We start from the raw sequence: 27,661 nt of genomic DNA on the forward strand, positions 1-27,661 counted from the left end.
ATTTTCCTCATCATTAAAATCAAAGGTTTCCTTATCACAAGGCACAATTAGTTCTTTCAGAAACAAATTATAAAATTGTAAATATTGTCATAAAAGTTAAACATAGGCATATCCCCTAATAAGTTATATTTAATTACTAAAAATACCTTCATATTTAACAATCAGGCAGAAAAAAATAGTACAATCTGCATATAAACTAAAATGGCACATGTTTCTGTTGATAATTTCAGAGATCCTAGAAGTTTCCACCATATAAACTTGAAATACGTATTTGAGCATTAACTTAAAACTAAGCTGTCAACATAAATGTAAATACGCTGTTTTTGAAATAAAAATTTAAAGCACCTAAGAGATGGAGTAAAAATGCACTAACTGTTTTTCCAAATATTAAACTTCTAGTAACCCCTTCTCAGAATATCCCTGAATATGTCTTTTTATGGCTTAGAGATTTTTTTCTTCCTTTTAATTGTGATAGTGATGGTGAATTCAGGACATATGGGTATTTACACAGTGTGTAAACAGTGCTCAGAAGAATGCAGTTCCAAGATGATCTGTATTGTATAACATAAGTGTTCTGTTTTCCAGTTATTTACTGATAAACTTGCACATAACATTCTTCGTTGTGACAGCAGAGTCTGTAAATTGTCAATCTGATGCTCAGCCTCGGGTTCATCTTTCCATAGGTGTTCTGTCTAATCACAATTACAGATGTTTAGGGTCTTGCTTTGGTCTGTTAAGTGATGCAAGTTTAAGTGACAAAGTTTACAGGCTGTAATCTGGAGCACACGGGTCCCGTCAGCACTGAGCACACGCCCTCTGTGGTGGAAGAGGACACAGTGCGCAGCCGTGACTTTCAGTGCATTGGGTTTAAGTCTTTGAAAATAGTTCGAGACAGTCTTCCTCAGGTGGACTCGGGTGTTTAGAAATCTGCCGGTCGGATCATCATGGTTGTGGCCTTGAGCGAGTAGCCTGAGCCTTTCCAGTAGTACCACTTAATGCCGTTGAACTTATTTGTGTTCTGCCTTTGTGGATAGTACATTCCGTTCAAGTTGGAAGGACCACATGCATCAAACCACCAGCCTGTGAAAGTAAAACACAGAAGGAATTAGGAACTAGGTGATGCCAGCACCCACAACGAAGACAGCAATACTCAGCTAAGCCAGCAGGCACGCTGCAGGCATGTGGAGTAGGCACATGCAGATGATTGTGAGTATAGGATGTGCACTGGCAGAGGGATGGTTTTCCAGCTGTACGCCCATGACATCACAGTTTTATTACTGTAAATGCTTTTACAAGTGTTCTTCCACCTTTTCCCTTATGCTGTGTGGAGAGGCCTGAATTCTCCACAGTCCTATTTGGTAAGCCCAGTGTGTACACACTTACAGCAGGGATAAGCAAACATCTGAGGCACAGTTGGAAAACTCTCCTTCAACCAGGATTACTTACCAGTCCCAGCAACATGGTGGGCTGGACTTGCTCAGGCTCCCCTTGCTCTATTAAAGGATTTTTTTCATTGAACTTTAACCCAAACTATTAAGTACTCAGTGGAGCTACATAAAAAGGAAGTCTCTATGTTTCAGAGACAAAGAGGAAATTTAAAGTGAGAGTGTGCGCTCACTCAGCTAGAGCCAGGGCAGGAGAGGTGCCCAGCACGGGGGCTGTGGGAGTGAAGCCCATCTACACCTTAATTTCTGGTCTTGGCCAAAAACAGGAGCATGCTGGGGTTTGTAAGAGAAAGCAACACAGTAGTCCCCCCTTATCTGCTGTTTTCGCTTTCTGCACTTTCAGATACCTGAAGTCAGCTGCGGCTCTAAATATTAAATGGAAAATTCTAGAAATAATCTATAAGCAGGGGCCGGGTGCGGTGGCTCACGCCTGTAATCCCAGCACTTTGGGAGGCTGAGGTGGGTGGATCACAAGGTAAGGAGATCCAGACCATCCTGGCTAACACGGTGAAACACCGTCTCTACTAAAAATACAAAAAAATGAGCCGGGCGCGGTGGCGGCGCCTGTGGTCCCAGCTACTCAGGAGACTGAGGCAGGAGAATGGCGAGAACCCGGGGGGCGGAGCTTGCAGGGAGCCAAGATGGCGCCACTCACTCCAGCCTGGGCGGCAGAAATAATCTATAAGCCTTAAATTGCATGCTGTTCTGAGTAACGGGATGAAATCTCCTGCTGTCCCCTTCTTCCCTCCCAGAACATGAATGATCCCCTCTATCGCGTGGATCCACGCTGTATCACAGTGCTTATGTTCAAGTAACCCTTATTTGACTTAATAATGGCCCCAAAAGTGCAAGAGTGATGATGCTGGCAATTCAGATATGCCAAAGAGAAGCTGTAAAGTGCTTCCTTTAAGTGAAAAGGTGAAAGTTCCTGACTTAATGAGAGAACAAAATCGTACTCTAAGGGTGCTAAGATCTATAGAAGAACAAATCTTATATCCATGAAATTGGAAGCAATACGTTGTATATTATTCAGTTTTATTATTGTTGTTAAGTCTCTTGTTGTGCCTAGTTTACAAACTAAACTTCATAAATATGTGTGAACAGGAAAAAATAAACACATAGGGTTTGATACTGTCTGTGATTTCAGGCATTTGCTGGACATCTTGGAATGTTTCCCCTAAGGAGAAGCGAGGACTGCTGTAACCTTGATTTTACAATATTAATCTGAATAAAAAAACACTGTGTTGGAGGGACACATACAGTATGATACTCCTTATATTAATTTTTAAAATACAGAAAATAATTATGATTGATATCTCCATATGTAGGAAAATTAATAAAGTGAATTAACCTCGACCCAAGCAGCAGGTAGGGAATGGCACTGGCAGGGCCTCTTTAGCCTTACCTGTAATGTATTATTTCTTAAATAAAAACTCTGATGCCAAAGAGAATATATATATATATATTTTCTTTATATATGTATATAGAGAATATGTATATTCTTTATATATAGAATGTGTATATTCTTTATATATGTATATATAGACTATCCTTTATATATAGAATATATAATATATGTTATATTATATATAGAATATATATATTCTATGTATATGTTGTGTTTACACTTTGCTTTGTGAGTGCCAGTTATTTCATCCAGGTTCCTACATTCTTTCCTGGTGGTAACAGCTCAGTGACTTCATTTGATTCAGATGAATGCAGATTGGATGGAAGTTTGTGTGTTCTATTCAGAATCCTTCACATATTCAGCACTTTGACAGATTCATAAGTCAGTCTCTTCTGGAGCTTGTCTGACTAGAGAACTTGGTGTCCATGCAGAATGGAGCTGCTCATTAGGCTGGTTCATTAATGGTCCAGACCACTGGCTGGAATTTGACCCCTTCACAGGCAAGACCACTCCACTTTCTCTCTTGGACTGTTTTTCCTCTCCTCAGTCTCTTTTCCAATTACATTCTCAGCCCCTAAATCTTGATTTGAGTAAGTAAATATATTGTTTCCTTGGTTATTAATGCGATTCTCCTACTCTCCTGAGAAGCTCACCACATACGGGTGGTCTAACAACCACAACCTTCTCAAGGAGAGAGCTGGGTCCAGCATGTAGGGGGAAGGGCAGACAGGAAACGAAGCCCTAGGTATCTGTGGCTCCTCCACCTGACCACTTTCCCTGCTGTTCAGCTTTAAAAAGGATGATTGTGCCAGGATGAGGGAAACAAGAAGCTTTTGCAAAATCAGTATGAGGGCTTTGCTCATTGGTGTAATCATGGTTAGTAGGGAGGACCTGTGTTACCAAATAGTAGTCATACTTTCTCAGGAAACAGAGGATTGCTTTTTTTTTTCTTTCTTTTTTTTTTTTTTTTTTTTATGAGGCCTGATTCTTTCAGTATAAAAGGCATGAAATTTAAAGACTTGAAGATTAACAAATTTCATATTATTTTCATTACTAAATCTTCCTTTTGACTGTTAATGATGCTTTTTTTTGTTTTGTTTTCTTTTGTTTGTTTTTTTGTTTTGTTCTGTTTTGTTTTTGAGACAGAGTCTCACTCTTGTCGCCCAGGCTGGAGTGCAGTGGCGTGATCTCGGCTCATTGCAACCTCTGTCTCCCCGGTTCAAGCGATTCTCCTGCCTCAGCCTTCTGAGTAACTGGGATTACAGGTGTGCGCCACCACACCTGGCTAATTTTTGTATTTTTAGTAGAGATGGGGTTTTGCCATGTTGGCCAGGCTGGTCTCAAACTCCTGACCTCAGGTGATCCGCCTGCCTTGGCCTCCCAAAGTGCTGGGATTACAAGTGTGCACGCCCAGCCCTCTTAATGATTCCTATAGTGTAAATGCATCATAACTTGGGTCATCCATTTGTTTAATGTAGTAACTTTCATTTATAAAATATGTTGACCATAGTTCTTACTTTTGGTTTTCTTGGGTGGGTAACATATTAATTTTTGCAGACACGATTTATGTTCTCTAGAAATTAAACCCTCCCATTTTTCCTGTTATTCTTTACATTCATTTTGCACTATTGGCAGAGTTTTTGTTGCTACTTTAAATCTTTCAGTGTTTTTCAAGAACTAACTTGACAGCATTTGTCAGACTTTTTTCTTGTCTCAGTTACTAAGTAGTAGTGTTTGTTCCTGTCAGTGAATTTCTAAACTTTTAAAAAATCAGAAAAATAACGTTTTCTTTTTTTCTTTTTTTTTTTTTTTTTTTTGAGATGAAGTTTCACTCTGTCCCCCAGGCTAGCATGCAGTGGCATGATCTTGGGTCACTGCAACCTCCTCCTCCCAGGTTCAAGCCATTCTGCTGCCTCAGCCTCCTGAGTAGGAGTAACTGGGATTACAGGCACCTGCCACCATGCCTGGGTAATTTTTGTATTTTTAGTAGAGACGGGGTTTCACTGTGCTGGCCAGGCTGGTCTCGAACTCCTAACTTCAGGTGATCCGCCCGTCTCAACCTCCCAGAGTGCTGGGATTACAGGCGTGCGCCACCAGGCCAGAAAAATAACATTTTCTAAAAGTCGATTCCTATGTTTGAACTCTCAAATGTTTCTGAATACCAACCCATCCATTTTAAGTGACTACTACAGTGGTCTTTTGCTTATGAGTGTGGTTTTCATTGTCTGTTTTATGGCAGTCTGATACTAAAAGTAGAAAACCAGAAAGGCCTTGAAGTAGAAGATCACTCATTTTAATTTGATTTACTAAAAGAGGTTGGTCAACTCGTTGTGTTTATAGGTGTTTGCTATATATTAATGAAATCTTTTTAAAAAAAACAACTGGGGCCAGGTGTGGTGGCTCACGCCTGTAATCTCAACACTTCTGGAGGCTGAGGCAGGCAGATCACTTGAGGTCAGCAGTTTGAGACCAGCCTGGCAAACATGATGAAACCCTCTCTGTACTAACAATACAACATTAGCCGCTCCAGTAGTGGGCACCTATAATCCCAGCACTGGGGAGGCTGAGGCAGGAGAATTGCTTGAGCCTGGGAGGCAGGGGTTGCAGTGAGCTGCGATCACACTCCCTTCTGGACAACAAAGTGAGACTCTGTCTCAAAATAAATAAATAAACAAACAGCTGGAGACTCTGTCTCAAAATAAATAAATAATAAATGACAACTGGAAGTTCCTTGTTTGAACATTAAATTATTATTTGGAAATATTTCTATAATCTGTATTACTGTTTCGGTTGCTACTTGGAATTTTTAACTTTTTAAATAAAGCAAAATGTAATTAAACCATCTCTCTAGTATCCAGCAAGCACAAACCCAGGAGAGCTTGCTAAGAATCAAATATCCCCTCTCCTTGCCAGGGCTAGGTCCTGAGGAAACACGGTTGGCTTGCTGACAAGTCTAGCTCCATATCATATTCTCACTTAAAACTTAGTGTAAAAAAAAGTGAAACACATTTATCTATGTCAAGCTAGTGTGTCTACGTATGAAATTGTGGACATCATTACCAATCACAATTTGAAGTCCAAACTGCCAGCCTTTCCCTCTATGAAATCGTTCCTTGCCAATACAAATAGGAAGACGGAAAGTCATCCCTACCTCCTGTTAGCATTTGTGAGCATTTGCAAATACATTTGTCGTTGTCTGCATCCTTTGTGCTGAAATCATTTCCTGGTTGACTGATGCTGCTTATTTTGCCGGCTGTCCCTGTAAGTCCTTTAAGGTGAATCCTGTAAGCGTGCAAAGAGAAAAAAACAAATTTAATTGGCTAGGGTCATTGATTTACCATAGTGGAAAATTTTTCGTAATGAAGAATGCTATTCTACAGAAGCATGTTCTGTACTCGTTAATGGACTAATGCATACTCTGGACAAAATATTTTGCACTGGTATAAACAGGAACCAACTTATCATGAAATCCTTCGGCGAAGAGGGATGTTTTCATGAAGCCTTCAACACATATCACTTGCACAACTATCAGCAGCGACTGTAGAGCCCTGTAATTTATTTTCCTGCTGCTTTCAGATAAACAGAAGAGAGAGAAATGCAGCACAAGGGTCCTCCTCCCAGGTCTCCAGTCATCTTCCATAGAGACAGAGTCCTGACACAACTGGGCAACCTCAAACATCATTTTCCACAGGGCACCCCGGGGGGATGGAGAATGCAGCAGACAAGGAATGGCCACTGAGTTTGGGGAAGAAATCTACAGAACGGTGCTGAAAATAAATCCTTGTGGCTGCATTGCTTCATGTCTGTATAGTAGTGTAAAGTAATTAAACTGTTAGACATTGAGAAAGGAACAAATGTCCGAGTAAGTTAGACACTATTTACAATACGGATGATCCCTGACTTCCCATGGGGCTATGTTCTGATAAGCCCATTGAAGGTTGAAAATGTTGTACATTGAAAATGCATGGAATACACCTGACCTTCGGAGCATCGTAGCTTAGCCCTAGCCTTCCTTAAATGTGCTCAGAACACCCACATTAGCCCACAGTCAGGCAGAGCCATTTGGCAACATGGTGCACGCAGTGTCTGTTGTTCACCCTGGTGATCATAGGGCTGACTGGGAGCTGTGGCTTGCTGCCGCTGCCCAGCATCACAAGGGAGCATCGTGCCACATATCACTAGCCAGGAAAAGATCCAAATTTAAATCTCAAAGTGTAGTTTCTGCTGAATGTGTATCATCTTCACACCATCGTAAAGTTGAAAAATCTTAAGTTGAGCCATTGTAAGTTGTATTGCAAAAATACGACTTATTATTGGTCATCTGTGTACCAGCAAGGAGCAAATAGGGGAAGGGAGAAGACAATATGTTTTGAGGTTGTTTTTTCTTTTCTTTTCTTTTCTTTTTTTTTTTTAAATTTTCCATAACTATGCTCAGGAGTTTCTGCTGCAAAGAAGCCCCTTGGCAGATGGTTCTGTACAGATCAGAGCAGGCATCACGTAATGGGGTATGCCATGTTGGCACATTGAGTCCTCACATCCTGATGGAGAAATAGACAGACGAAGACCCAGGCGAGGAGCCTACAAAGCAAATCCTGCAATGGTAGCAGGAGAAGTGTATTTGAAGCACCAAGATGATGCCCTTCTTTGTAAAACCTGCTAATGTTTACTATCTGCCGCATTGGAATAATATAATTTTTATCAGTTTGTATTGGAAGAGTGCAAAGAAGAGAGAAAAGGTTCTTTTAGTTTTACCTGCTGGTCAGGCCAGGCCAGGTGCTTACACCTGCACGCACACTGGATGCTCGTAACCACCTGCAGTGGTGGCCGCCATCTTTATTTTTGCACTGAAAGTCACTGAGGTTCAGAGATACGAACTTGTCCAAGGTCAGACTCTTAAGTCATGGAGGTAGGATTTGCACCAGATGCAGCAAACCCCTCTGCCATGTTTCAACACTGGTGCACACCTAAACAGAGATGTTTGTTTATTGAAGACGTTGTGAAAAGATGAGGATGAGGCCATGTGATGTGGAGTTCCGTAAGTGTTGCTCCTAAGCGTCTTCAGTATTAAGGCAGCCCTAGAAACTTCATCCTAAGGCCTGGACTGGACATGTGAGTCTCAGTATTTTCCTACACGTTTCAAAAGTGAGACTGGCCATAGCTCAGTCTCTAAATGCCTGCTGCAAAATGTTAATGTCATAAATACTCATCTTTGTTGGGATTTTGAAACACTTTACTTTCTTTCCATTGTCTTCCCGTTAATCATAGACAGGATTGAGACGAACCACTTCCCTTGCTTATCTTTTAACTCTCCTGACTCCTTTGAACATGTTTAGTTCTCATGGAACTTGTTAAGTTTTCCCCAGAGGCAAGAAAAATAAGGGAGAATACTATTTTTTATGAGTCTCTGTTCGAAAGATTTTGTATAATTTTAGGTCCTTTTATGGCTCCCTGGTTTAAAGTGCTTTCTTTAAAATTTGGTTATTAAGAATGGCCATATTCTTGAAGTTGCTTTACATTGGTGTGGGTTGATTTTTTTGTCAATCTCTGCAGCTTTGCCAGGGATTATTTTATATGACAGTGGAGTAAAGAGGTAACATCAACATTTAACAATTAAACCTCAGTGTTATATGAAACTGCCAGAATGTGTGTGAAAAGTGACCAATTTTTAAGGTTTAACGTACACATAGCTTTTAATTTTACTGGAAAGAATCAAATTCTACTGATGCATTTATCCATTTCTTATAACATGTATATTCCAGTTTTCCCACACTTGGAGAACATTTCTTCCGGAAAAAAATCCCTTACATGCTGCATACAATGGGCGTCTCCAAGCATTTGCAGTTATGAAAAGTTTCAGTCCCTTCACAGTTCTCTTATCATGCTAGCATCATGTTTTATAGGATAATAATTTTGATGTAATATCTATTTTATCTTGCCAAGCAAATTAAGCTTTAAACCAATGTGTATGCTTTTCCAAATGGCCTATCCAAAAATTGATTGAATTTCTAAAGGAAATATCTGTTAAGAACCATCACAGTTTAAAATATTTTTATAATGTCAGCGTACAAGGGTAATGACCCATTTTGTAAAACTCTTCTTATACAAACAGCCTAATCCTTAATTTTTTGTGCTTCTTTTTTTTTTTTTAATTCTTCTGTTGTAGATTCCTAACTATTGCCAGTTGAAAAAATATTTAACTTGGAGGTAAAACAATGACCAGCCACTTGTGTCTCAAAATTCATTGAAGTTTTGATCTCTTTGGAGTGAAGTTGGAACTGCTGTGAGGCCCAAACACCTATCTTCTCATTCATCTCGGTCGTTACCTCTCCAGGAGAGCCTGGTCTTTCCATAATGAGAATAGTGAATATGCTTCACCGATGTTTAAAGAGTCACATCCATGTATATCTGTTTCTCAAACATGCTTCTGAATTTCCATTCACTGTTTGTAAAACAGGACATACTGGGCATTGTAGAGTTTTCAGTTGGTTGTTCAGGCAACTTGATGTTCAGCCACTTCTCTGTGCTGCCCACTACAGCCCCCCACTGGGCAGCCTGCTCAAGGACTTTAACGTTGTGTCTGCTTTCAGACTGTTCAGGTCCTGGAGCAGAGTGTCTGACTTGGGCATTAATGAGATGAAGACGAGACTGTAGGTCAGATGATGTGATGTTCGTGTTGACCTTCGTTTGCTGATTTCTGACCTCAAAGCGGTTATTTCATAATGTGTGCTCCATGATCACCGGGTGCCACCAGTCTGTGCTCTTTAGACTCCTTTAGGCTGGTGTTGGTGCCACTGGGCACACAGTCTCACTTCTCTGCCCCTGCCATTGCGCACACATTTCAGACTGCCTCTCTGTGCCTTGTGTACCAGCATTACTGTGCCTGTGGCTTCACCATACTTATCTGCACACTAGGTTGTCAAGTCCCATTGCTGTTCTCTGTCTCCACTCTCATGGGGCATTTTAGAGGCAGAAAGCAAATTCCTGGTCAAGGTTGCCCATGCTATTACTGATGATTATTGCCACCAAATGGGTGAGGACAAGGCAAACACTCAGGGAATGCTGTGAATCTGATGTATTTCCTGTAGAGGAGAGGAGAGTTGACTAACCATCCCACCTAACTCTGCCATCTCTAAACTTGACAACTAATCTTGACTTTGAGATTGAACACAATTGAATGTGTTTAAACTTCATAAAGACAGATTAACTTTTGAAACCTTTTGGAATAAAACATCACAGTCACAAGTATCCATCATTTATGCTATTCGTATGACGTATCATCATGGGAACACTTACCATTCACCGATTTTACAAGTATCTATGAAAGCCAATTATCTACCAGGCAGAATTCTTCTAGGCTTTGAAGATACACAGTAAACACAACGGACAAAATACTGTTTGTATGAAGTTGCTTTTATATTGTTATAACCAAAGTTAGAAATTTAAACCCAGAGAAACTTAAAGAGGTAATAATTCTGAGAAACAAGATGTTTTTCCATTTAAGGTAATAAAGGAGTAATTTAGATCTTGGTTAAATCATTGTGGTTCTCATTTTCTAGAATAGTCACCCAGCAAATCTTTTAATTTTTTTTTCTTTTTTTCTTTTTTTTTTTTTTTGAGACGGAGTCTCGCTCTGTGGCCCAGGCTGGAGTGCAGTGGCACGATCTTGGCTCACTGCAAGCTCCGCCTCCCGGGTTCCTGCCATTCTCCTTCCTCAGCCTCCTGAGTAGCTGGGACTACAGGCACCCACCACCATGCCCGGCTAATTTTTTTGTATTTTTAGTAGAGATGGGATTTCGCCATGTTAGCCAAGATGGTCTCGATCTCCTGACCTCGTGATCTGCCCGCCTCAGCCTCCCAAAGTGCTGGGATTACAAGCGTGAGCCACCGCGCCCAGCCACAAATCTTTTAATTTTTTCTTTCAGTTACCAGTAACTCACTTACCTATAATTGAGTTCTTCACTTGAGAGATAGAAATGTTCGTACAATGAGTAAGCCTCGTTCCCTTCCCAGTCTTTAAGGTGTATTTTAAGCACATAGCGTTGCTGATTAGTCAGTTGTGAAACAAACTCATTTCCCAGCCAATATTCTCCTGAAGGGTTACCAAATCCCTGTAATGCAAGTTGTTAAATTCAATTACTTCATGTAATTTTTTCTTTGTATATTTGAAGTGGATAGTCCGTCAACTTAACATAGAATAACTATCAAATAGCAGAAATTACTTCTGGTGCTGTGACAATTCAGAGTCCTCCCCAAAAGAAAATGGATTTTAAACAGGTCAGTTATTAGACACTAAGCTGCTGCTGAAAGATAATTTGTATTAGGATAATGAGAACTACTTGGGGAGCCACCAGCAGAAGCTTCAGTGTAAACAGTTCAGTTCATGGAAATGTGAAGCACCATGAAACAGTTGGCTTACCAAAAAAACGCTGAGCCCACCTTTAAAAATAAGCTAAGCAGTGGCAGCCAGGTTTTTTCTTTTTTTTTTTTTTTTCTTTGGAGAGAGAGTCTTACTCTGTCACCCAGGCAGGCTGGAGGGCAGTGGCATGATCTGGGCTCACTACAACCTCTGCCTCCTGGGTTCAAGCGATCCTCCTGCCTCAGCCTCCGGAGTAGCTGGAATTACAGGTGCTCACCACCACACCTGGCTAATATTTGTATTTTTAGTAGATACAGAGTTTCACTATGTTGGCCAGCTGGTCTCAAACTCCTGACCTCAGGTGACCCACCTGCCTCGGCCTCCCAAAGTGCTGGGATTACAGGCATGAGCCCTGCGCCTGGCTGCAGTTTTTGTTTTGATGCAGTTTACCTTATATTGGCCATTCTTTAAAGGGGAGACTGAAATACCAATTTGAAGAACTAATTTGAACACCAATTTTAAAAGCCTGTAATCCCAGCACTTTGAGAGACCGAGGCGGGTAGATCACGAGATCAGGAGATCAAGACCATCCTGGCTAACATGATGAAACCCCATCTCTACCAAAAAGAAAACTATGTCAAAAGTAATTGGTTAGTTTGGGATTGGTGGTTAAGGTTCCACAGATCTTGAAAGCTATTTTTCACAAGGGAAATTCTTTTCTGATGCCTTAAAGAACGTCCATACCACTTTATATTCTTTCCAAGTCCTCTGAAAGTCAACGCTGCCATCCTCACGTCGCTGAATAATTGTCCACCCGCCTCCACCAGCTTCCATGTCACAGTAGGCCTGCAAACGGGAATGCAAGGTATAAGTGACAGAGCCCCCATCCCCTTACGCAGCAGAAGCAGGAGGAATGTAGACCCCGAATACAGGACTCGGCCGAGAGGGTTCTCTGGGATATAAGGCACGGAGTAGAGCATCGGGGTTGTCTAAGAAAAAGATGGTTTCAAATAAATTGAAAGTGATGGATTTAAAATGATGGTGAAACATAAACAGTAACATAATATAAAGTGTTGATGAGAATGTGACTCGCTTGTCATCATCTGTTCCAGGGTAAAGACCCCACCCTGATGGCTGGCCCAGAGATTGCTATTTTTTAGAGATTCATCGTGAATGGCACATTTTGGCAGATTGGCCCCAAACCCCACATCTCCATCCTGTAGAAAACCATTGACTTGTGTTCACAGCCTTGAAACCTTTCATTAATTGCCAGCCCCTGCCAGCTCTGCAGAGAGCTATGTGAAGGGGATATGCTTTGAACATAGGGTTTGGAGGACTCTTGTTACATTCTCATATTGTGGGGCTGTTTGGCTTCCTTTATGTGCAACACTAATCAGATTTTTTGGTTCACCTCTGAGCACAAGGGCCTTGAGGCTCCAGTGTCCTGGTGCAAGGTGTGTGACCTGAGCTTGGCTTAGCAGCTTGGCCTCAAGGGCATGACTTCAGTCTTCTCTGTACATTGCTCATTGCCCACAGTTTTTCTCTAATCAACTCTTTTTATTTCTGCTCTTAAACTGGCTCTGTGGGTTTAAACTTTGTCCAGAACACAGAATTCTTTCTTAAGCTAAGCGCATGCATGCTCAATTTCAACTCAGCTGGAGTTTTATTATGAAATTAAAAACCCCTGAAAATAAGATTACATAAATAGTTTTAAATAATAAGATTACAGTAGAACGAAACATGTTTTCCAGAAACCAAGATAAATTTTCTGCCACATACAAGGTAGGAAATATTGAAGTTAAGGCTCAAAACCAATTATAAATATTCTTCCTTTGTTGTGCCCCGTGGTCTTCTTGAGCATAATGGAGGCAATTTGGCAGGGTAAGCTTCAGTGCGCACTGTTCTCTGTTTATGAGTTAGAATCCTAGAGAGGAGAGCAGAAAGAGAACCGAGAGAGTGCTAGTCCTGTTCTTTCATTTCCTACATGAGGAAAGAGGGGTGCAGAGGAAGTGCAGTGGCTGCCTGATGCCTCATTGCCAGTGGAACCAGAGAACTGTCCCTGGAACAGCCTGGTCTGCAGGGGACTTCTCCCCAGCATGGTTCTGGTCTCTCTCCAGGAAGGTCACCCAGCTCGTATTGCCTTCCCCAATGGCGCTCATGTTTGGAAAGATAGGTGCCATTAATGAAAATCACATTTATTAAGAAGAAAAGTATTTCCTCATTTTAAATTAATCTGACGTAGAAAATCAGTCTGCTCAAGCTAACCCCTTATTATCACTCTGTATTGCTATGATTATTATCATTGCTACACACCACTCTCATCCAAGCACTCTGCCAGATACTTTGTGTATATTATTGATAATCTCACAACAACGCTGCTGTACTATCATAATTCTGCATTTTTGAAAGAAGAAAAGATTTAGTAAAGTTAGATTAATTTGATCAGTTACTCACCTACGAAGTGATATATAGGATTTGAATAAGGTCTCTTTAATTCCTGTTATGTTTTTTCCACTGACATAATGCTGCCAAAAACAGAGAAACCTGACCCTTTGGTAAATAGGCCAAAAGTCCCTCAACACAGTTCCAAGTTTAAATCAGTTCATGAATAATACTGCCTCTTATTTTCCTGTGGTCAACAAAATGGTCAGTGCTGCTCACTTCTATCAATATGTCTTTTTAAAAATCTATTTCATAAACCAGCTGAATAAGCTAAGTTGGTTTGAGAATTCATGTACGTATATTGAAATTGATCCTGTATCCTAAATGGTATGCTCTTGGGTTGAAAGCATTGATGTGATTTCTTGGTGAGCCTATCCTTGTTCCAAGAATATTTGATTCTTCAGTGTCAAAATCACTGCTATGAAGTTACCAATACTTAAATACACGTTCTGTCTTGTTCAGAGAACAAGTTTATCTTGTTATGGAAGTCAGAGGCGAGACTCTCAAATGTCTAAGAGTCACTGCCAGCACGTAAATGATTTGAGCCATATCGTATTCGCTTTGATTCCATTAGTGATGATGATAAGGTTATTAGAACACTTTCTTAGTACTTCATCCAGGTTTTTAGAAAAAAGAACAGAGGATTTGTAAAAACGGGAGTATTATGGTTAATTGGACTATAAAACTTGCAGAGAAAGATAGTGTTCAAATAGTTATCCACCCAGCCAGAAGATACTGAGTAAAAGTGCTGAAATTGATTATATCAGGATCAGAAAAACAGAAGTCCTCAGATACTTCCCAAGACCTTACCACTCCAATTACAACAAATCTAAGGGCAGTTAATATTTTTAATCTGTCCACTGCTGCGTGGTGCAGGAACCTGATATCTTTCTATAAAGCTTGAGGTTTTTCAGCAAATAATATTTGACTTGCTTCAACTCTGAGGCAATGATTAAGTAATGGGTTAAATAGCAAACATAGAGACAAACATTAGGAGTCAGGTGTCCTGTGAATTTTAGGGAAGGAAATAACCATGTCTCTAGCAAAAGCATACATGCTTTTGATACATGTCATCTGGCAGTCTCTCTCTTGTACAAGAACCTAATGAATTTTTCAAAACTAAAGCTGCAATATATTGGCCTTTTAGCAAAAGATCTGCTCAAAGACCAATTGAACATTCTTTTCTTGAATTAGATAAACCAGGGCAGAATCGGGTCCCCTGCCAGGCAGAGAAATTCTCTGGTAGTCTTCGAAGGCAGTGAAAATGGTGACCACTCCCATTTCCTGTCCCAAGTTCTACCCCAGGGGCTGTCCCTGTGTTGTCATAACCCCCAAGGTTGAGGGTATCATTGTGGTGTTACAGATGGGGAAACTGAGCTCTCAGAAAGGTTAAATGGCTTGCCCAGAGCCACAAATGGCAGAGCCAGAATTTACATCCAAGCCTGTGTATCTCTCCCTGGATCAGATTGTGAGTTATGGAGTCTTAAGTCTGGAAGGGAATTTAGAGGTAACAATTGACACCACTTATTTTCGAGATGAGAAAATTGAGGTTTTGAAAGCTTACTGTTCCCTGCTGAGGAAATGAGTTTCTCTTATAGCAAGTGTTTAAAGGCAATAGAAATCCTGAAGTTTCCAACCATGACCTGAGGCTCATATAATCCCAGAGTACTACGTATTTTCCTCTTTCTGCAGAGTATTTCAGTCATTCTGGGGGCCGTGGGGTGGGACAGTGCACTGGGGTGGGAAGCTTGCACTTAGGCTGAGAAACATAGATGTAACAACGTGATGGGGCTGCACAGTTAGCGGCTGTCCCTCTGCATCGGTGTCCATGGCATCCCCATTTCACACGCATCCTCTGTCCCCCCTCTTGACACTCCTGTACCCTAGGCCAAGAACATGGCAACATCTGGTGACAGACAATGACATGCACAGACTTGTCATGAAAACCACATAGCAAAAGAGATTGAAAGTCTTAGCCTAGAGTCTGTTCATTGCCTTCTCATCTGCAACAGACTGTTGTTTGTCAGTTTGTTCCCTTCCTTCCCTGTTGTATTGCTTCTATGGCGTTAGGGACATTAACTAATTTTCAGGGTTGATCTAACACAGCATGAATGAATTAGAAAGGTTTCTTTGGAAAGCATTATGTTGAATAGCACAGTATTTATCTTTTCCATTCATAATCAAGATACATGTTACTGTTTCAACTTCCAGGTCTTTAAAACCCTAATGCTTGTATTTTTAAAGTGTTTTTCTTTGATACTGTGTTAAATACTTAGGATAATACTTAGTTTAAAGAGATAATACTTCCAAGAGCCTCGAAATTTTCCATTTTGGTACAGTATCCAGTGTATTCTCTGTAGTTATTTGTGTTGGTTCAATATGTAGCTGCTTTTACATTTATATGCAAATGTATTTATAGACATTTAATATATACAGTTATCCAGTAGTTACATAACCCTTCACCACACTGATTCTCATGTAATATCATTCTGCTCTATCAAATGTTTAAGAGAAGCCACATTGAAATGTTCTCCAAAAGTGATTTTTTTTTTTTTTCTCATCTAAAATTCAGTATCTCCCAAAACACCTTCAGGAGACAGGCTCTCTGAGTGAGGCTGCAGAACTAGGAATGACTGAGGTAAGCTGTGTTGTGGCTTTGCCTGTCGTGAGTACCTGCAGTCAACTCACAATACAAGCAATAATCGAACGTATGCCTTGAAGCGAACTCCCTGCTTGAGAAGAAAATGAACGCTGTCTTTATGGTGTGTTTCGAGTCTTCCAGACTGCATTAGATGAGGTTAGAATCGCCTGCCCCAGAGGTTCTCATGGTGTGGACCTCAGAATCCTGCGTGTCCCCGAGACCATGTCAGCAAGTCCACTGGTTGAAACTGTTTTCACGATGCTGACACCGCTGGTCTGTGGCACTGTGTTAGCGTCTGCTCAGCTAGAGCAGAAACCACGGTGGGTAAAAGTGCCATCCTCGCGTGAGGCAGGGCAGTGGTAGCAAACTGTACAAGTCACTATGCAGCCGCTCATGAAAAAGAACACTCATATCACTGAAAAATGACTTTGGCATGGCAATAGAAATTATTAATTTCATGAAACCTCTATGGCTGATGCACTATGGTTATTCGAACTTCAGTTTTTAGAAGATACTTTCTTTAAAATTAATGAAATGAGTCTGACACCTCAGGAAAAACAGCTGACAGTATGCATTATTCAAGCAAAATACAAGGAGAACATATTTCTTGCCGAAGATAAGATGGACAGTTCTATGTCATTCATATGCAGCTTCTGTATTTCTTGCACAGCAACGGAACTTAGAGCCCTTGGCAAGCGCTCTAGGTGAGGTAGCTGCCCAGTAACTATGGCTTTGTACTGTGTGGGGCAGGGGAAGATCTTTGGGGAGAGACTTCTGCTCTTTGGTTCCTCACTCTCTAAAGCAGCCTGCCTAGAGCTAGGGAGTTGGTAACGGGAGACGAATACCTCACCTTGATCTCTTCTGTAGAGTTGGGGAATGTTAACGTGTAGATGCCATTCGTGGTGTGTCCTGATTTGAACACTTCAGCGCAGTCTCTGAAGCTGATTTGTTCTTCTTTAGCAACAGTGGGGTCCTTAGCTGCTTTTAAAAAATAGTAAGGCATTTAAACAGAGTTCACGAAAAGACAAAGACTTGTTATTTCAAGACCCAATCATTTGGAGAGTTTTATTACTTTGGAATTCTTAAGTAAGCAAAAGGCTGTGCCACTTTTTTAACCTTTCTAGAAAGTTTGCTTTCAGACTGTTTTCTTATTAATTCTGAAAAGATTAACATTTACTTTTTGGTCATTAATTCCATGTAATTAAAATACTTCAAATAATCCGAACTTCCTTTGTTGATCATCAATTATATGTAATGAAAATACTTCACAGTCACATAAATTAAATTATTACTTTTTGAAGATCTTTCATCTTGAACAGAATAGGGTAAACTTAGTATGGAAGAATTTTAAAAGAATGTCCCTAAACACTGTTACCTGTATCACAACCCCATTGCCTGTCCCTTCAGGCCATTATCCCACTGAGGACATAGTGCAGTGCAGTGGCACAATCTCAGCTCACTGCAACCTCCTCCCTCCCAGGTTTAAGTGATTCTCCTGCCTCAGCCTCCCTAGTAGCTGGGATTGCAGGTGCCCACCACCACGCCCAGCTAATTTTTGTATTTTTAGTAGAGACTGTGTTTCACCATGTTGGCCAGGCTGGTCTTGAACTCCTGACCTCAAGTGATCTTCCTGCCTCAACCTCCCAAAGTGCTGGAATTACAGGCATGAACCACCACACCTGGCCCTTCCCTCCAATATGTAAGAGAAGCTGCAAAGTAAAACAATAATAAGGAAGGCAAAATGTGCTTAAGAACCTGGCAAGATAAGGGAACTAGCATCTCTTAAGTGCCAGTTTATGCCACTCACTGAGAGTATTATCTCATTTAATCTTAATTGCCATCCCATGGGTCTGATATTATTTTTCCCAAGTAAAACCTAAATAAATTAATATCCACTGTGGTTTAGTAATTTGCCTAGTCTTATCCTTCTAATTAGTGATGGAACTAACTAAAAGTAGGCTCTTTACTGCTATGAATCCAAAGTATGTTTGGGGTGTTTCCTTCATAATAATTAGTATAACATATATTTCCCCTTCTCTTCTTCCTTCATTTTAATTGGTAGATATTTCATATGAAATATATGAGAAATAGTGCCTTTTCTGAAAGATAAATTTTTTAGTCTTTTGAGAGTTTTACTGACTAAAGGTTATTAAAGCTGAAGAAAACATGATATGTAAACTTACAGTTTGATGTGGACATCATAGTCAGTAAGTTATTAACTGTCTCCATGAGATCATGTTGCTGCTTTTGAAGAACTGAATTATTCACCGTGGCAGTCACTATTTTTTTTTCTAGTTCTTCAATGATGGAATTTTGCTTGGATACCAGCACCTGCAGCTGATCTTTCTGTTCTTTGATTGACTGTAGTTGGATGATGTGCTTGTCTTCCATAGCTAGCACCTTCTTTTCTAGGAAACTTGTAGGGAAAAGAATTATTAGTTAGTGAAGGCTATTCTAATGAAATATTTTATATTTATTGAATTTCTACTTCTCCAAGGCACTCTGTTAAGATATTGTGGTGGTTATAAAGTAATAAGATGTTACCAGAGCCCTAAGGAATCTCTGAAACTTGCTGAGAAGATTAGATATATAAATGTGTGTATATATGTAAACATATAAGCATGTATGTATGTACATGCGGACTTATGCATATACACAAGAAAAGGTACCCATCTGGCCCAGGATAGGTGGGACAGAGGTGATACGTGTATTAGATGCCAAGCGTTCAGAAGAAGGGTGCTGCTCTTTCAAGCTTAGTGCTCATGATGTGCTTTTTTGAGAAGGTAGAGTTTCAACGGGGCTGGACCCTTGGGTAGGATATTAGCTGTCTCCTAAACTATTTATATTTTAATATTAATCCTAATGATAATAATAGCACTTAATGCTATGTGAGAAATACTCCTTCATCAGGAGGTGAATACTTCTCTCAGACTCAAGTCCTGGCTTACCAGCCTGTGACTTGGAACAGTTTACTTAGTCATCCTATGCATTAATGTCCTCACCTGTAAATTAGGATAATATTACTTAGGTCATGGGGTTGGTCTGAGGAACAAATGAGTTTTAAAATGTAAATACTTAGACTAGCTCCTGCCACACAGTAACACTCAATGGATGTTTGTTAAAATTAATATTAACATTATTATCCCCATTTCCAATGAGGAAATTGAAACTTAGAGACATTGAGGGCCGGGCTCAGTCGCTCACGCCTGTAATCCCAGCACTTTGGGAGGCTGGGGCAGGTGGATCACTTGAGGCTAGGAGCTCGAGACCAGGCTGGCCAGCATGGTGAAACCCTGTCTCTACTAAAAATAGAAACATTAGCTAAGTGTGGTGGTGCATGAATGTAATCCCAGCTACTCGGGAGGCTGAGGCAGGAGAACTGCTTGAACCTGGGAGGTGGAGTTGCAGTGAGCTGAGATTATGCCATTGTAGTCCAGCCTGGGCGACAGAGCGAGACATCGTCTCCAAAAAAAGAAAAGAAACGTAGAGACAATGAATCACATCCCTAAAGTCACACACAGCAGGTGGCAGGGGAAGAATCCAATCCCAGAACTTTCTGACTCTGAAATCTGCTTCTCTCCTTCTTTTAATGTGGCCCCCTTCCTTCTCTAAAAAATCTAACCAGCACTGTCGCATGTACTTAATACCTAACAGTTAACATGTGAGCTGGGCCCTTGGAAAGCTTTTTTTTTTTCTTTTCTTTTTTTTTTTTTTCCTTTTTTTTTTTTTTTTTTTTTGAGACGGAGTCTGGCTCTGTCACCCAGGCTGGAGTGCAGTGGCCGGATCTCTGCTCACCGCAAGCTCCTCCTCCCGGGTTTACGCCATTCTCCTGCCTCAGCCTCCGGAGTAGCTGGGACTACAGGCGCCCGCCACCTCGCCTGGCTAGTTTTTTGTACTTTTTAGTAGAGACGGGGTTTCACCGTGTTAGCCAGGATGGTCTCGATCTCCTGACCTCGTGATCCGCCCGTCTCGGCCTCCCAAAGTGCTGGGATTACAGGCTTGAGCCACCGCGCCCGGCCTTTTTTTTTCCTTTTTTTTGAGATGGAGTCTCGCTCTGTCTCCCAGACTGGAGTGCAAGGGTGCCATCTCGGCTCACTGCAACCTCCACCTCCCGGGTTCAAGCGATTTTCCTGCCTCGGTCTCCCAAGTAGCTGGGACTACAGGCGCGTGTCACCATGCCAGGCTAATTTTTTGTATTTTTAGTAGAGACAGGCTTTCACCATGTTAGCCAGGATAGTCTCGATCTCCTGACCTTGTGATCTGCCTGCCTCTGCCTCCCAAAGTGCTGGGATTACAGGCATGAGCCACCGCACCTGGCCGAAAAGCTTTTTAAACATTATTTAGAGAGCTGGTAAAATTATGCCATGCAAGTCCTAAGATATTTTATTAATGGTTATATAGTTTGCCTTTCTAATTTCAAGTTATAAACATACGTTACTACAAATATGTTCAATGAAGAGCATACCACTTTTAAACTAAAAGTAGTTCCTGTCCGTTAAGCCAGAGGAAACAAATCCAAGAGAGTAGAGGCCGTGTATTTGAGAATATTAACTGTTTCCCAGGAACCAACTCAAAGACATACATAGTCAAGGTACTTGGCAGGTTGTTTTTTGGTTTTTTTTTGAGACAGTTTCGCGCTGTTGCCTGGGCTGTTGTGCAGTGGCACAATCTCGGCTGGCTGCAACCTCCACCTCCCAGGTTCAAACAGTTCTCCTGCTTCAGCCCCTCCAAGTAGTTAGGATTACAGGCACGCTACCAGGTCCAGCTAATTTTCTGTATTTTTAGTAGAGATGTGGTTTCATTATGTTGGCCAGGCTGGTCTCGAACTCCTGACTTCCTGAGACATCCGCCTCGGCCTCCCAAAGTACTGGGATTACAGGCGTGAGCCACCGTGCCTGGCTGGCATTTTTTTCTTTTTTTTTAATAAGATAGAAGAGGAAAATTGGATAGCCTGACACTACATTATTCAGCACCTAAAGAGGCTTTCTGTGATCGCTGCAGGAAAAGCAGCAACTAAAGATGTTTCAGTATCTTCACTTTGTTTGTACAAGGCCAGTAAATAAAGCTTTCAAAATATAGACACTTTTAAAAATAGTAAAACAGTGACCAGATGTCAAATTCCTCTCTCTGACATTTTCCTTCCAATATAAAGTTTATTACACACGAATTTGCACATTGCAAGGTTTTGTTTTAAAGGAAGGAGACCTCATATTCCCTTTTTTGGAGTCCAGTATAAGTCAGCTCTCTTATTTAATAATGGAATGTATCAATGATGGCATCTTTATGTTTCAGAATTATGTTCTGGCTACTAACAAGTTATCACAGCTTCTGTTAATGTCACATTAGAAGCCAGTGAAATGTTCTATACATTTCACTAGCTTTTCTGAAAAGGCATATGAAGAGCAGAGAAAAATTATTTTCCCACTTAGTTGATAAAGAAACCTTGAACCGGCCATTTAACACTACTGTGAATTATCTAAAGCCTCCGGAATCACTTTGCACTTACTTTCCTAGGAACCGAAAGCATGTGAAATTGACAGGCACATTTCACTGAGTGATAGTTGGGTTCAGATCATGTCTTACCTTCCGTTTATCTTTAACAGAGAGGTACTGAACACCTACCATGTACAAGGTGTTTTTCAGGGTTTTGGAGAAAAATCAAGAAATGAAAGCATTATGAACCATAGTCTTCAGACTGTGGAAATTTAGATGTTTTGATGGTCTTCACATCATCAAGCTAAAAAGATGAGGCTATTAATCTCTCCCTTGAGGAAAAACTACCCTTGTGGCCATGTAAGTTCTGTAAATAGAAGTTATCACAGGGAATACATATGAAGGTCACGGTTTCACTGAAGAGAAAATGGAGACCGTGACAAGTCACCTTTGGTGTCACGAGCACCTTCAGGCGAAAGGAGGGAGCCTTGGGCTGGGAATCCCACCTCTGCACATGGCTGCCTGTGTCACATGGGCAGCCACCCTGCTGTGGACCTCAGAGGCACGTCTGTCTCGGTGCATATCTATCTAAATAAAGCTCTATGTAAAATGAAGGCATTCAATTTGATGACCTCTCGGGCCCCTTTTAGTTCAAATGATCTGTAAATCCACCTTTTTTTTGATAGTAACGTTTTCTGAATCTTTAACCCTGTAAACAATATTAACCAGCCAAGGAACTGCCTACCCATTACATGTTTCACCCATAAGCAATAACAATCAGTATTAATAATTATTATTAGATATTCAGTTGTAGCTCTTAAATGTATTCCAGCCCCCTGATCATTGTAAATCAGTATGTGATTTTGGAGAGGTGGGGGTCTCTCTTTGTTGCCCAGGTTGGTATCAAACTCCTGGGCTCGAGTGATCCACCTGCCTCAGCCACCCAAATAGGAGGGATTACAGGTGTGTGCCACCACACCTGGCTAATTTTTTTATTTTTTGTAGAAATGAGTTCTCATTATGTTGCCCTGGCTGGTCTCAAACTCCTGGCCTCAAGAAATCCTACCAGTTTGGCTTCCCAAAGTGCTGGCATTACAGGCATGAGCCACTGTGCCTGGCTGGAATCTATTTTATAAAGAAAGCAATTGCTCTTTTGGGGAATTATAAAAGATTATTTAAAATGTAGTTTGTCCAATGTGAAATACCATTTGCATATTTTTATAATGATATTCTTGCAAATAAAATCATAGGCCAATCAGAATTTAAGGGAGAAAACACAGCATGCAGAACTCATATACCTGTAAAATCATCAACACTATTTTCTTTTTTAATTATTTATAGCTGTTGATGAAAAAAAACTTTTTATTTCATTTTGTATCTGTGATGAAAGAGAATATGGTTTCTACAGCTGTGAGAAAAAGCTTATTCTTCCTACAGGCATAGTTGAAAGTCAATATGATTGGACAAATATTTGCAAAGATGATGTTTGGGGGACATAATTGACCCAAATTAGTAGTTTTCACATTGTGGCATGCTAAATTTGAAACCCAATTGGGGAAACAGTATTCAGTATTAGGGTGTGTTCTACAAACTGGACATATCCTAGGTTTGTCACAAACATCACTGTATAACAGGCAAGAGAATAGTAATCTCCAGCTCCCTTGTGTTCCAGGAATCACTGCAGCATGTTGGAGAGAACGTTACTAAGTAAAACTATTTTAAGAAAATGAGGCCGGGTACGGTGGCTCACGCCTGTAATCCCAGCCCTTTAGGAGGCTGCGGCGGGCAGACTGCTTGAATTCAGGAGTTTGAGACCAGCCTGGGCAACATGGCAAAACCTCATCTCTACTAAAAAAAAAAAAAAATACAGAAAATCAGCTGGGTATATGGCACACGCCTGTAGTCCCAGCTACTCAGGAGGCTGACATGGGAGAATCACCTGAGCCCAGGAGATGGAGGATGCAGTGAGCTGAGATGGCACGACTGCACTCCAGCCAGGGCAACCAGAGTGAGACCCTGTCTCGAAAGGGAAACAGAAAAGACAATGAAATTAGCCGGATTGTTATATCTCAATGATTGCTCTCAAATGTTCATTTACTCTTTGTAGAGGAGAAATCTGAAACATGAAAGAAAAATGTTTGAATTTTAAACATCGATTTGCTTTTCAAAACCCTAAATCAATAATGACTTAAACTTGATATCCAAAGAACAGAAAGAATTATTTCAGCTTAGTTCTTGATTAACAGTAAAGAACAATTATTGAACAAGAAGTTTATCATTTTTGGTTAAGAATAAAGAATTGTTTAAATTGTCAAATAGGACATATTGTTATAGCCATGTTCCATGTTGTCTATACATGTCTTGATTAAAAACAGGGAAATAGGCACGCCAGGTATGTGCATAAAATTATCCTCTTATGTCCCAAGTGGAACAGACCTATGAAAACAGTCCCCACCTATCACCTACAATTTTTTTTCTATTGTTGATCTTGAGATTTTGCTATATTTTATTTAAATATTAATATAATCATGTTTAATATTAATTTTTGGTTTTACTTTATCATGTGTTCGAAGAGGAAGCATTGGATCATAAAATGTGCGTTGGCTTATAGTATAAGTGTAGCGTTCATACTGTGGATCATTCTGCATTGAACGAAGCTAAGTCCCCAAGGGCAAAGGATCTTGGTCAAGTTAATACTGAAATAAAATGCTTGGGCCAGTGGTCCTTTCACTCCACAACACTAGCTGTATTTTTAAAATAGATTAGCATGTGTAATACTGAGGCAGGGCTTGGAGGATTACTGTAAGAGGATCTTTAAGGGGCCAGGGAATGAAAGGTAAAATCCAGGACTGTGTTAGGAGATCTGTGCCTGTGCAAGAATTTTCTCCAAGCCCTCTCCCTTCTCCTCCCTCATGAGGTTTCTGACCCTTACACTAGATATGAAGAAACTCAGCATTCTGATAATTCATCATTTGAGACTGACTTTCGTATCTGGAAAGTATACGATTCTGAACTATAAATGTTTTAGTACTGTTATTACCTGTTCTTATCTTGCAATTTGTTTATTTCACTGGTCTGGTCCAAAATCTGTTTTTCCAATTTGTTTGTCGAGAGGGAGTGTTCCAAGAGCTGAAGTTCAAGTCTTGTGGTCTGATTTAATACCTAAATGTAACAAAATGAAGTTCCTATTAATTATGTTTTAATTAGTTTAACTTTCTAACTTCCTTTTCATTAAAGTACCCGAGCTAGAGGAAACATAACCAAAACATTATTTATTAACCCAAGTATCTTATTTTGGCATATTTTTCATTTTCAGAAAAGGCTCAGTGTCTTAGATCACATCTCAGTGTGTTAAACCTTTTTACTCTTTTCCTTACATGTCTCTTTTTTTTTTTTTTGAGATAGAGTCTCACTCCATTGCCCAGGCTGGAGTGCTGTGGCATGATCTCGGCTCACTGCAACCTCCACCTCCTGGGTTCAGTGATTCTTCTGCCTCAGTCTCCCCAGTAGCTGGGATTACAGGTGCATACCACCATACCCGGCTAATTTTTTATATTTTTGGTACAGATGGGGTTTCACGATGTTGCCCAGGCTGGTCTCGAACTCCTGACCTCAAGTGATCCACCTGCCTTGGCCTCCCAAAATGCTGGGATTACAGGCATTATCCACTGCACCCGGCCGTTATGTCTCTATTTTGAAAAATGGTTAGTAGTTCTGGACAATGGGGTTTGTGTCAAATAATGAATGTTATTTTTCTAGTCTGCCATATTCTATTTCACACAATGAGACAAGTAGGAGTATCAAATGGTCATATTTCATAGGTCAAAAGTATTTTCCCTTTGCTGAAAACAAAATGTTATTCTTATATGTATTTGTCAGTAGACAGAGAGATTGGAAGTCACATGCTTCCATTATATGAAGATATAGATAATTTTTTAGCCTGGCATTTCCTCATTTGTCACCACTTATTTAGACTTTTATTTCTTCTTGCCATTTCTCTTTCCTGTTTTAAAATTTGTTTGAACCAATCGAAGCCATATAGCATCAGTATGAAGCAGAGCCTCAGCCTTGCTGTGCGGGCTTTTGTGACCTACTGTGTGGCATGACCAGTGCCACTGTCCCATGGATTCTCTAGCGCCTGGCTGCCCCTCAGCAGGAAGAATCGATTACTCACTTCCTCCATGTCATGCTTATTCCGGATGTGATAGCACATGCAAATGTCAGTCAGCATTGTTGCCAAGGAACCGGGGACCTTGAAAGAATCATTGTTAGCTGGTGTCTTTATGTCATTTCCAGGAGCCTTGGCTGGGCCGCAGCATGGCTTTCAGGGATAGGCTTATCCTTAGAGCTAGTTTAGTTCTTATCACGAAAAGTCTTCTGTGAGAATAAAATCCTTGGCCAACGTAAGGTTTTGTTTGGGTTTTAATATTAACACCTGGAATATAGATTTGGCCTACGTCTTCTTTGGGTCCAAACATTCTATGTTGGTTATTTCTAAAAGGAACTGGAAAATTGTGTCTCCTATTTAATTCATAAGGGTTATAAAATGAGTAAAATTTGGTGGGGAGGCAGGGAAGGATGGCATATAAGTCGTGATTGGCCTAATAGTAATTGTAACTGTTTTTCACATCACTTTTCTGGAGAGCATCAAACCGCTGGACCAGCCTGAAGGCCTTCATCTGCAGGGGACTCTCTAAATTACCCAGGCCAGCTAATGATCTGCCATTCCCTTTAAGATATGAGACCTCTAGCCACCCATCATGCTCAATTCGATTGTCTCTCATTCTGACAAGCTTGGAGAACCTTGCTTCTAATCAGGAATTTTCTTATTTGAATTTAAGTCTATTTCACAAAATCACTAACTGCTCAGCAAATGCCTTCAAACAGAGTGGGTACATATTTCAGTCTCTTTGTGGCCTTCCTTAAGCTCAGCCATTTTTTTGAGACAGGGTCTCACTCTGTTGCCCAGGCTGGAGTGTGGTGGCACCATCTCCATTTACTACAGACTCTGCCTCCCAGGCTCAAGCAATTCTTGTGCCTCACTAAACCTCCCACGGAACAGGGACTACAGTGCACACCAGCACGCCGGCTAATTTTTTTTTTTTTTTTTTTTTTTGTATTTTTGGTAGAGATGGGGTTTATTGCTCAGGCTGGTCTTGAACTCCTGAGCTCAAGCGATCCACCCACCTTGGCCTCCCAAAGTGCTAGGATTAAGATCTGAGCAAGCGTGCCCAGCTGGCTCCGCCATTTTCATGTGTTCAGTTGGGCTTTACATGGAAAAGCTGTTTACTTTCCATCTGTTTTCTTATTTTCCTGTAATCCTGGATAACATGATATCTAGTTTCACAATAGGCATTTGTTTAAATCACGTGACCCAACACAAGCACGTTAAATGCTGTGAAGCCTCTGACCTCTATAGGATGCAGCAAGGTTTGCATTGCTGCTCTGTCCTAACACTTTTTCATTACTATGATTTTATTTTATTTTTTAAAATTTTTGCCAAGCTCCCAGGGTTGGATCTAACTATTATTTTAAAATATAAGAAATGTTATATTTTTAAAATGCTTATGGGACATTTTTTGGATGAGCTATTAAATTGCCCATCAGTCTTACTAACGAAAGGTGGGGCAAGTGACTTAATCATTACTAATTTATTTTAATAGGTTGGTGCAATTTTGCCATTGTAAGTAATAGTGGCCAGGCATGGTGGCTGACGCCTATAATCCCAGCAGTTTGGGAGGCCAAGGCGAGTGGATCACCTGAGGTCAGGAGTTTGAGACGAGTTTGGCCAACATGGTGAAACCCCGTCTCTACTAAAAATACAAAAAATTAGCCGGGCTTGGTGGCGGGTGCCTGTAATCCCAGCTACTCGGGAGGCTGAGGCACGAGAATTGCTTAAACTCGGGAGGGAGAGGTTGCAGTAAGCCGAGATCACA

At 40.7% G+C, this 27,661-nt stretch overlaps 2 protein-coding genes across 6 annotated transcripts in view; one reads left to right on the forward strand and one right to left on the reverse strand.

The window, feature by feature from the left end:
• MCPH1 (microcephalin 1) overlaps positions 1-27,661 on the forward strand; it is a 240,000-nt gene that overhangs the window by 93,319 nt on the left and 119,020 nt on the right. The window lies entirely within an intron of this gene.
• ANGPT2 (angiopoietin 2) overlaps positions 114-27,661 on the reverse strand; it is a 61,654-nt gene continuing 34,106 nt past the window's right edge. Inside the window, exons 3-9 of one of the 2 annotated variants that reach the window (XM_007961602.3) lie at positions 24,766-24,887; positions 18,476-18,708; positions 17,143-17,273; positions 11,954-12,055; positions 10,795-10,961; positions 6,005-6,135; positions 114-1,080 (exon numbers count right to left, since the gene is read on the reverse strand). In XM_007961602.3, the coding sequence (XP_007959793.3) occupies positions 920-1,080; positions 6,005-6,135; positions 10,795-10,961; positions 11,954-12,055; positions 17,143-17,273; positions 18,476-18,708; positions 24,766-24,887 (1,047 nt within the window). In that variant the 3' untranslated portion in view covers positions 114-919. The remainder of the gene's footprint in view (positions 1,081-6,004; positions 6,136-10,794; positions 10,962-11,953; positions 12,056-17,142; positions 17,274-18,475; positions 18,709-24,765; positions 24,888-27,661) is intronic. The other variant, XM_007961603.3, reaches the window with a different exon arrangement.

Source organism: Chlorocebus sabaeus, chromosome 8 (genome assembly GCF_047675955.1).
Source record: "Chlorocebus sabaeus isolate Y175 chromosome 8, mChlSab1.0.hap1, whole genome shotgun sequence".
NCBI lineage: Eukaryota > Metazoa > Chordata > Mammalia > Primates > Cercopithecidae > Chlorocebus > Chlorocebus sabaeus.